This window comes from Triticum aestivum, chromosome 1A (genome assembly GCF_018294505.1).
Source record: "Triticum aestivum cultivar Chinese Spring chromosome 1A, IWGSC CS RefSeq v2.1, whole genome shotgun sequence".
Taxonomy (NCBI): Eukaryota; Viridiplantae; Streptophyta; class Magnoliopsida; order Poales; family Poaceae; genus Triticum; species Triticum aestivum.
In genome coordinates this window covers 578,096,789-578,107,490 of record NC_057794.1, presented here as the reverse complement: position 1 = coordinate 578,107,490, position 10,702 = coordinate 578,096,789, and the positions used below count along the sequence as shown (strand labels likewise).

The 10,702-nt window shown below is 51.3% G+C and overlaps 2 protein-coding genes across 2 annotated transcripts; both read left to right on the top strand.

Moving 5' to 3' along the window:
* Window positions 1-345: 345 nt before the first annotated feature.
* LOC123069348 (protein CHUP1, chloroplastic) lies at window positions 346-5,347 on the top strand. The gene is made up of 9 exons (XM_044492183.1): window positions 346-780; window positions 865-914; window positions 1,021-1,749; window positions 2,430-3,734; window positions 3,883-4,014; window positions 4,103-4,284; window positions 4,466-4,577; window positions 4,737-4,880; window positions 4,983-5,347. The coding sequence occupies exons 1-9, from the start codon at window positions 702-704 to the stop codon at window positions 5,082-5,084; spliced, it is 2,835 nt and encodes a 944-aa protein (XP_044348118.1). The 5' UTR covers window positions 346-701; the 3' UTR covers window positions 5,085-5,347.
* A 3,951-nt stretch (window positions 5,348-9,298) lies between these two features.
* Window positions 9,299-10,035, top strand: LOC123182213 (oleosin G). The gene has a single exon (XM_044594717.1). The coding sequence runs from the start codon at window positions 9,388-9,390 to the stop codon at window positions 9,889-9,891; it is 504 nt and encodes a 167-aa protein (XP_044450652.1). The 5' UTR covers window positions 9,299-9,387; the 3' UTR covers window positions 9,892-10,035.
* The last annotated feature ends 667 nt before the right edge of the window (window positions 10,036-10,702 follow it).

Here is a 10,702-nt window from a genome sequence, read left to right as displayed (position 1 = left end):
TTGTACAGATCGAACAAAAAAACCGGCGAATTCCCTGCTGGTGTTGCTTCATATACAAAAACCACTTGAGATTAGAGGCCAGGAGAGGGTACAGCACTGCCATGCTCCATCCTGTGAGCCTCATCATCCTCATAATCCACCGCGTCTCCCCTATCCAGATATATCACCATCACCCAGACTACAACCCCCGCTTCACCCTCACCCAGACACACCAGCAACCACCCATTTCTGTGCACAGCAAACAACACCATACTACTCTCGCTCTTCCAAAGACACAACAGCCTTTCGTAGTTCCGTGTATCATCAGCATATGAAGATTTTGTCAGCCACCAAGATATCTGCTCTCCTCCTGGTACCATCACCATATGGAAAATCTGTCAGCTACCAACAAGTCCCACACTATTGGACACACACAGCACAAGAGAAAAGAGACTTCCTGTGCTACACGAGCCTGTCTTTCCTGAGCGATAAACATAGATAGACAATCCAATCCACATGTTCCTCCGGTGGTGTTCCTTCGCCCGCTCCTGCAGGCCAAAAGATATGAGGAATGTGTAGCAGCGCCGGCCATTCACACGTGCGCCTCCTCCTCCTTGCTCTGCCTTTGCAACTGTTCTCTGATGAGCAGAGCCAGAGCTGCCTGCCCCTGCCCTCCTCCCGCCGGTCGAGGCCGGAACGGACAGTGATGAGTGCACGGAGTCATGCTTGTGAGACTCGGATTCGTGGTATTAGCAACCTTCGCCGCGTTCACTCTTAAGCGAGGCAAGGGGCCTAAGAAAGGTACTCCTCTACTTCTCCACTGCGTCAATAGTTCCTTTTGTTAATCTGAATTTTTCGCTCAAGCTTATGCCTCGCTTCTTTCAGACAATGGCCAAGCGGGCAAGAGGAAGGAGAAGGCTCGGCATACTGGACATGTATGTACATGCATCCCCTGCCGATGACTGGCGCAGTTCAAAGCAAAGAACTACTGGTTGTGCGTGTTGCTCATCCTTCTGTCTGTCCAACTGTTGATTATTTCAGGGGGAGAAAGAGGACGAGGAGGAAGAGGTTAAGACGATCAGCGGCTTAATCAACTCGGCCCCGTCGGTGGATGACGACGATGAGGACGACATGTTCTCGGAGATCGAGAGCCTCCTGGGCGGGGAGATCGACATCCCGATACCGGGCGACAGGTACGACGTCAAGGAGCGGTCCCGTTACAACGCGCACATGGCCAACAACGCCGCCGAGATGGAGCGGCTGCGCGGCCTGGTCAGGGAGCTGGAGGAGCGGGAGGTGAAGCTCGAGGGCGAGCTGCTCGAGTACTACGGCCTCAAGGAGCAGGAGACCGACGTCACCGAGCTGCAGAAGCAGCTCAAGATCAAGACGGTGGAGGTCGACATGCTCAACCTCACCATCAGCTCGCTGCAGGCCGAGAGGAAGAAGCTGCAGGAGGACGTGGCCCGCGGCGCGGCGGCCAAGAAGGAGCTCGACGCGTCCAGGAGCAGGATCAAGGAGCTGCAGCGGCAGATACAGATGGAGGCCAACCAGACCAAAGGCCAGCTGATGCTGCTGAAGCAACAGGTGATGGGGCTCAGGGCCAAGGAGGAGGAGGTGGCCAAGAAGGACGCCGAGATCGAGCAGAAGCTCAAGAAGCTCAAGAACCTGGAGGTGGAGGTGCTTGAGCTGAGGAGGAAGAACAAGGAGCTGCTGTATGAGAAGAGGGACCTCATGGTGAAGCTGGATGCAGCACAAGGAAAAATAACCGAGGTATAGCACCACTCTGTTTCTGTTACTATTACTCTGCAAAGTTTGTAAAGCCTTTTGCATTTTAGTACATGACACAAGAATATTCAGCAGCAGTTTTTTTCTAGCCTAATCATTTGCATGGTCCTAGACGGTCCAAGTTTCTGTGGCAGACTAGCAGTGGTTCTGCTACGTTTGTTGGATTTGTCTCTATCCCTATAGTGTACAGGCCTATCCTCTTAGTTTGTCTCTAGTTCAAAATTAGGATTTTGCTTTTGTTTTCACTTGTAAAATGTAGGAACCTAATGACATGCACTCTCTTTTGTATTGCTTTTTTCCTAAAACAAACAAACAAATCAGTAAGATTCATGAGACGGACCGCAAGTTTTGACTTTGCTATTAAACATGACAGCATGATTTTCACCATAACATTGTTATCTGGGCAAGAAAGTGAACAGTTTGCTCATATCAGGATAAATGCAATTCTCTTCCCTGTTCAGTAGAACAAACAGTCAGCTGAGGTGTTCTTCTATATTGAGAGTTAGTATTTCAGACCCAAATCACAATTCCTGAAGTTCTACAAAGGAAGAATGCTACCTAGTAATTAATTTTTAGCCAAGTAGTATTAGATAGTATATTTAATACTACCTTTTTCATGACATACTTCTCCAATAATGTACTTATGACATATCATCATCATGCAGAGTGATGTAGTTGCCCATGCAAGAGAGGAGATCAACAACCTCAGACACACAAACGAGGACCTGACAAAGCAAGTGGAAGGCCTACAAATGAACAGATTCAGTGAAGTAGAAGAGCTGGTGTACCTGCGCTGGGTCAACGCCTGTCTGCGATTCGAGCTCCGCAACTACCAGACACCATCTGGGAAGATCTCTGCCCGCGACCTCAGCACGAAGCTCAGCCCAAGGTCGCAGGAGAGGGCCAAACAGATGATGCTCGAATTCGGGTCCGAACGAGGCCAGGGCGACACTGACCTTGACAGTGTTTCCTCCGCGCCTTCTTCCCCCAGAAGCGAAGACTTCGACACCGCCTCGATCGACAGCTCTTCCAGCAAATACAGCTTCCTAAGCAAGAGGCCGAACCTGATGCAGAAACTCAAGAAGTGGGGAAGGAGCAAGGATGACGGCAGCTATCTGTCATCCCCGTCGTCGCGGTCCCTGACCAGCAGCTCTCCGAAGAGGAGCCAGAAACCAAAGGGGCCCCTGGAGTCTCTCATGATCAGAAATGCAGGAGATGGTATGTCCATTACAACATTCGGAAAAAGGGACCAAGAATCCGGTGACGCAGATGATGCAAATGTTGCGTCTTCGTTCCAGCTGATGTCGAAGAATGTCGAAGGCTTCGCTGATGAGAAGTACCCCGCTTACAAAGACCGGCATAAGCTTGCGACGGAACGGGAGAAGGCGATCAAAGAGAAGGCCGAGCAAGCCAGAGCGCAAAGGTTTGGTGGTGGCTATAGTTCAGTTCTGGTTCCCTCCCCGAGAGCTGCACTCCCCCCAAAACTCGCTCAAATAAAGGAGAAGAATGCCCCCACAGTTAATTCTGAACCTGGTGAGCAATCTAGTGATATCCCGAACAACCCCCTGGCTGTCACCCAGTTGAAGCTTGCCCAAATTGAGAAGAGGGCTCCAAGAGTCCCCCGTCCACCACCCACAGCATCGGCCGCCGCTGCTTCAGGAGCTACCAGTACTGGGAGTGGTGGACCACCGATGCCGCCACGCCCACCAGGTGCACCTCCTCCACCACCACCTCCAGGGAGACCCGGTGGCCCTCCGCCGCCACCGCCGCCTCCCGGTTCTCTATCCAAGAGCCTTGCTGGTGGTGACAAGGTACACCGTGCTCCGGAGGTCGTGGAGTTCTATCAGAGTCTCATGAAACGTGAAGCTAAGAAGGACACCACCTCTTTGGGATCAAAATCATCGAATGTTTCTGATAACAGAAGCAACATGATTGGAGAGATTGAGAACAGATCAACATTCCTATTAGCTGTAAGTATCTTCAGATGGCCCATCACGCATAAAAATCCTGCCAAATCCATGTCGTCCATCATTAGTGCAGCTCATTGTAGTCAGTAGGTATAACTTCAATATGATCAGCTCATTATGACGAATATTGTCAAAACATGGAATGTTTCAGGTCAAAGCTGATGTGGAGACACAAGGAGAATTTGTTGAGTCCCTCGCGGGTGAGGTCCGAGCAGCAAGATTCGCGAATATCGACGATGTTGTTGCATTTGTACACTGGCTGGATGAGGAGTTGTCATTCTTGGTAAGACCCCATTACTTTATCCATGTTAGATAGTGTACTTAGGCTGCACATGATCAACTCCTAAAAAGATCAATTAACCTTTTTTTAGGTTGATGAGAGAGCAGTGCTAAAGCATTTCGATTGGCCAGAGAGCAAAACTGATGCATTAAGAGAGGCCGCCTTTGAGTATCAGGACCTGGTGAAACTAGAGAATAAGGCCACATCCTTCGTCGACGATCCAAAACTTCCATGTGAAGAAGCTCTCAAGAGGATGTATTCGTTGCTTGAGAAGTAAGTGCCTTCTCTGAACTAGTATGTTCCCAAATAGCATAGTTCTTCAGGGTAAATCAGTAATAATTTTTCAGAAAATAATTGGCAATATTTTTGCGAATTCCAAGATGTTTGTGAGAAGTGTTGGTCTACCCTAAGAATCATAATTTCAGTGAACAAACTAATGTCATATTTCTGGCAGAGTGGAGCAGAGTGTTTATGCACTTCTTCGTACAAGAGACATGACCACCGCACGGTACAAGGAGTATGGAATACCAGTTGATTGGCTATCTGATTCTGGAAAAGTTGGCAAGGTGCACATTTCTAGAGTCTAAAGTCTAAACTACTTATGTTGGCAGTCTTACTTAAAAGAGCATACAATTACTAATTCCTCATGAAGCTGTAGTACAGGTTTCGAGTCAGAATATGAATCAAGATTTTAATCAAAGTTTAATCTCATATGTTGGTTGCAGATCAAACTGGCATCCGTTCAGTTGGCGAAGAAGTACATGGAGAGGGTCACCTCGGAGCTCGACGCGTTGCAGGGCACCGAGAAAGAGCCCAACAGGGAGTTCCTGCTTCTCCAGGGCGTCAGATTCGCCTTCCGAGTTCATCAGGTATATAACTGTCCAAAACTTACATTTCAACAGTATGTGTATATAATTACAGGTAAACTGGAGATATTTCAAATCAAGAACTTACCATTCGCCATTGCGCAGTTTGCCGGAGGCTTCGACGCGGACAGCATGAAAGTCTTTGAGGAGCTGAGAAGCAAGATGAGCAGCACGCAGGCACCCGCTCCACCGGCATCTGACACATAGTGCGGAGTCTTCAGGATTGCGCGCTCCTCCGGTCAGGTTAATTCGGAGGGCACAATTAGTTGGCTAGTTAAACTGTACAAAAGAGAACTGTAAATTCCAATGTTGTCTTAATCAAGTTGTATATGTCAAGTCTACAGGTTCAGATCATACTATAAGCATACCAGGTTTTTTGTCTTAATCAAGTTTGTTTGTTTGGCTGAAATTCTGTAACCGGGCAGTTTGTAAAAAGTGAACCACAGTAATGAGATACTACCTACTACCTCCGTCTAGGTGAATAAGTCATTCGCGTAGTTCTAGGTCATCGATTTGAGAAATTAAATATGTGTTATATGTCATGAAAAGTATATCACTAGATTTCTACAAGGATGTAGTTTCTAAATATATGTTTTTTGTCACAAAGAATACATATTTAGATAGTTAAATCGTCAACCTGTAACTACGCGAATGACTTATTCATCGAGACGGAGGTAGTACCTAGTTTTGGCTACTTCCAGTTTGGCAATCTGTTGCAGTTGAGATGCCTGCTCCAGTCTTCAGAGCAAAACTCGTCAGATTAAAATGCCTTGAACTCAATCCGGCTAGCTCCCGGGGATGGGCGGGTAATGCTTAGGGTCGATTGCAATTCAGACAAATCCGGAGAGACTTGTGCTGAAGAAAAGGGATTTTTACATGGCATCGGGGGGCGGAACAGCCGAAAACCAACGTGGTGAGCGAGGCACTGCAGGGCTGAGCCGCCGGACCGACCCTGCGAAAAACAGATGGTGAGCCAGTGGAGAATCCAAGTTATTTAGGTTCCGTGCTCTGAGCCGGAGTGAGAGCCGGGAGAAGGTGGGGTTTGCGGCGGCGCCGTCTGAAGGCCGAGAGAGCGAGAAGAGAACCCACCGCGTGGAATGGGGCGGCTGCGCTCGGTTCGCCGGAGCCGCCTCGGCTTGCGTACGCGCTCAAAAACGACGGAGGCCAGGGAGGAGGCAGGTGGCAGAGCCGCCGCCGGGAGGGGAACCTGGCCGGCGACAATGGCTGCCATCGTGCTACTCTTTTTTTTCTTTCAAATCGGCGGCGTGGACGGGGTTAGTTATGGGCCTTCTTGGCGGGCCAAGAGCACCTCCCACTAAACCAGCCCGCCTTTCCCTCCAAAAAGAAAAACTAAATCAGACACCAGTGTCTCAAAAAAAAATAAAAAATATTCGCTCAAAAGAACAATAAATAAACCAGACACCTACTATGGTGTAGATTTACTAAAAAAGACCAGACCACCTTCCCTCCAAAAATAAATGGTCCACAGACCACGGTGAAGGCCAAACGTAATCCCTAAGATGACATATTTGACTCTTTTAAAATAATTGGTCAAAAAATGATCTCTGCAAAACTTTAACACGATCTAAGTTCATGAATATACCCAGCGTTGCTTCCATGTGCAGCACCATGCTGTCGCGTTGGCATTTGCTGCATGACTAGTCATTAGAGCATTTACAATCAGATTTGTCAAATCCGACCCTTTAAATGCTCGCCAACACAGTCATATCTTATATTTGATGATATGTATCGAATATCTATATTTCATCCCCTGAATTCATATAAATCATGTAAAAGTTTTTCTGCGTTCTACATACATCACGCTATTTTAAACTAAGTTTTTTTCGTCGAAGATGTCTATCCACAACGTCTGTACCAGGCGCCGGATAAATGTGCGTGTAGGAGGGCTCCGGCTCCTTCTCATCGTCATCCATAGCCGCGGGCATCTCATAGACGTCTGTGGTGTGCTTCGCCTCTGCCTCTTGCACATGACGTCGCTTGACCTCCGCCACGAATTCCGATCGAAGGGAATCGAGAATCGCCTGCTGCTCCGCCTGCAGATCCGTGGCCTAGCGTCCCCCACGTCCTCCCCCTCTGCATCCGAAGGTAGCCCCACGGTTATCCAGGCTTCGCACCTTGCCAGGACATACTTACGGAGCTACGGCAGGCGCTCCCGCGTTAGATAAGTTGCCCGACGGCATGGGGCATAGCTGCTAGCGGAAAGTGGCGGACGACGAGCAGCGATTCCGTGTGAGACCTCATCTTCAATCCAACGCTGCGGACGTGACTGGGCGTTTCATAAACGTCTTAAATTTGGGTTGGATATGAGAGGTGCCAGTTAGTCCTGGCGTCTGAATCCCTTTGAGGAGCCTATCTGGGTCGCCTTTTTTATGACCGATCAACAATTGAGCCGTATGTCTGGACTTTGAGGCGGGTTTGCGGCTGTAGATGCTGTTAGTGCTTCAAGGTTGCAAAACGTTTGTTCATTGCAGCAGCAACACCAGCGGGCTATGCATATTTTACTGGCTATATCGAGTTAAAGGTTTCTGCACGGTTCATTTGGTACTAAACCTTCCCAACACGGTCAACTTTGTGATTTGACATGTAACATCTTCGACGACTAGCACTGCCGCCTGCCGCGCATTTCTGCTTCACGGCAGCAACCACGAACTCGCCAAAGTTGTGCCGCGCAACACATCGTCGGTACGTGCGTGTACCGCGGTGGATCTCCACGACTCTCCCCGCCAACGTCTCCGGCTGGCCGGACCTGCGTCACCCGAGCGAGCGCTCAAAAAGAAGTGAAATCTATTTTAAACCTTGAATTCATACGGTTAGTCGGGATTAAACCCTAACCTTTCAATCCCTGAAATTTGTACTCTGTACTTATAGATCCCGGTCTATTTTAACCCTGAATCCGGTTATGCCAGTTTGGTGTGCTGGGAAAATATTGATCCCGGCTAGGATTATTCTCTTCTCTCACTGAGTACATGGGTCCACTTGTCATATTCATCTTCTGCTCATTCTCTTCATCTCTTTCTGTAGGAATCACAATGCTCAGGCACAACCAGCCGGTGTCCACGACAACAGGGAGCAGGGAGTGGTGCATGTCCTCGTGAGTGTGCAACGGCAAGGGAGCGCCTCCTGCCAGCCTCCCTCGACATGGCCGCACCACCTTGCCTCGCCATGCGCCAGGCCATGGACAAGAGAATTCGGGGGTGTTCCACCGTCAGCCCCTCCTTTCTGTTGGAGTTAAAGATGGCATAACCCGGCGTTGATGCGTGTCTTGGGTCCGTTGACTAACTAGGTCAAGTAGCAACCTAGTGCACGTCCCAGTGGATTGACAAAAGGAGATCGTGCTACTAGGAATCAAGGATCAAGGCAGTCGGAGTTAGTGCTAGCTTTGTACTACGTTGTCGCCGGCCAGGAGAAGCTCGTCGTTGTCGTCACACCGTCGTCGTGGCTATGCAGCTTGTGTGGCACCATGTAAGCACACAGGACGTTAGTGTTGCTATCATTCATCCACCTGCGCCGGCCAGTCATGGTGCTTGCTGCTTGGCGAGGTGAAGCTCTAGCTCTTCATCGCCATCTTCTCCTCCGCGAGGAGGATGAGGAGCCAGCAAGTGCGGCACTCGGCCAAACCCAACACGACTCGCTCGCCGTGCCCCGCCGTCTCTCCGCCATAAGCAGCACGCGGGCTGGCTTGGAGGGGAGGAGCAGCACGCACCAATGGCAGGGCGGAGGCCGTTTAGGAACACGAAAACTGCAACGGTTGTTCTACGGGACGGCAGCAGGCGTGGGCGCGACCATCGACGGGCTGCTGCAGGCGTTCGCGTACAGCAAGTTGTCCGGCTCCAGTGCATAGGGGCGGCAGTTCAACTGCTTCGTCTGCCTCAACAAGTTCGCCGCTAACCAACGCCTCCGCCGTTCTGCGGCCGCCCGTTCCACCATTTTAGGAGAGAGAGGAGAGGAATTGTGGATAAGGTGGAGATTGAAGAACGGAAATGACATGTGGGCCAGTGTTGTAAATGAGAGTACAAATTAAATCCGGTCGGGATCACTCCCCAAAAGGATACCGCCCCTGCGAACAGTGCCGCCGGCGCAACGACAAAGCATGTACGCATGCCTGCCCGGCCACCCGTCGGCCGTGGCCTGCCTGGCATCGCCGTGTCAGTGTCACACTCAGCCAGCGCCCCGAACCGTCGCCCCCGCCGCACACGTGCCGCACCAGATGCCCACTCAACGGCATCACGCCAGCAGCATATCCTGCCGTGCCGCCGGTAAAAACTAGACCCGATCCGCAGAGCACGGTGAATGTAGACACCCCGGCCGTCGCCGCACACACGTCGCGCATGCACGGTCGGCGCCCCGGCCACGTGCCCGCGCGCCCGCGTCCCTCTCCGCCCCTTTAACTCCTTGCCCCGCCATGCCGTCTCCTTCTCCCCCCGCTCGGCCTAGCTGCCACCACTCTTCCTCCTCCTCCTCCTCCTAGTCCCGGTCACAGCCTCCTTCCATGGCGGATCGGCACGGCGAGGGCGGCGTGGCCTCGGCGCGGCGGCCGGGGCGCACGGACCTGGACGACCTGTCGACGACGCTGCTGCAGCGCGTGCAGGCGCACCTCCCGAACGCGACGCAGGTGGTGGGCCTGCTGACCCTGCTGCTCGCCGGCGCGGCGCTGCTGGTGCTGGCGGGGCTGACGTTCACGGGCGCCGTGGTGGCGCTCGTCTTCCTCGGCCCGCTGGCGCTGCTGACCAGCCCCATCTGGGTGCCGTTCTCCTTCGCGCTCCTCGTGGTCGTCGTGGCGGCGCTCTCCTTCGTCGGGTTCGCCGTGGCCGCGCTCGCCGCGGCCACCTGGGCGTACCGGTACTTCACGGGGCGGCACCCCGTGGGCGCCGACCGCGTGGACCGCGCCCGCAGCCGCCTCGCCGACACCGCCAGCCACGTCAAGGACTACGCCCGCCGCGAGTACGACGGCTACCTCGGCAACCGGACCAAGGACGCCGCCCCCGGCGCCTAGTCGCCGCGCGTGCGTGCGTGCACGTCGTGGCTAGATCGTTATTACGATATGCTCTTCTCTCTTTGCGTCTCTGTACTCTCCCAGGTGTTGGTGATCACGTCGTCTTCACGTGTATGATCTACTATTAGTTTCGTTTGTTCGTTCTTTCTTGCCTCGCCTTGTACTGTTTAGTCAGATCGATCGACGATCATAAGGCACACGTCCAACGATCATGTTGATTAATTCCGGCGATGAACTGGTCGTGCACTGGCGCTGTAGGTAGATCGTGTTGGACCGACGGCCATCTTGGCCACGCACTAGCATAGACTGCATAGTGGTGCAAGAAATGTATCGGTTACACACTTATACTCGGATGCAGAGTTCTTCAGATTACACTTGGATGCAGAGTTCTTCAGTTACACTCGGATGCAGAGTTCTGCAGAGGAAACTGCAGGGGATTCAGAGCCTTGGGGACGAAGGAGGAGAGAGGAACAGGGTAGGTCTGGCAACACAATGTCGACCGATCGATGCCTCACGTTCAGCTCATAAATATCGTATACAGATTTTTCATGTGGTATACATCCGTCGTCATAAATGTAGTGTGGACCCCCTAAAAAAATGTAGTGTGGACATTTTTCATGTATATACATCGGGACGACATTTTTCATGTAAAAATCCGGACGGCGCTTTTCATCGACTTATGTTTTTCTTTTTTTATTAATACTAGCTAAATAGCCAATAAAACATAACACATGCTCTTAACTCAACAACCATCACTCAAGATCACAATAGATTCGTCACTTTTATTTTTGCGAGACATTATATTTGTGTA

Excerpts from the sequence above, each read along its gene's own strand:
- LOC123182213 (XM_044594717.1), top strand. The coding sequence starts at position 9,388 with ATGGCGGATCGGCACGGCGAGGGCGGCGTGGCCTCGGCGCGGCGGCCG.
- LOC123069348 (XM_044492183.1), top strand. The coding sequence starts at position 702 with ATGCTTGTGAGACTCGGATTCGTGGTATTAGCAACCTTCGCCGCGTTC. Across the intron at positions 1,750-2,429 it reads CACAAGGAAAAATAACCGAG|AGTGATGTAGTTGCCCATGC; the intron begins GTATAGCACCAC and ends ATCATCATGCAG. Across the intron at positions 4,578-4,736 it reads ATTCTGGAAAAGTTGGCAAG|ATCAAACTGGCATCCGTTCA; the intron begins GTGCACATTTCT and ends TGTTGGTTGCAG.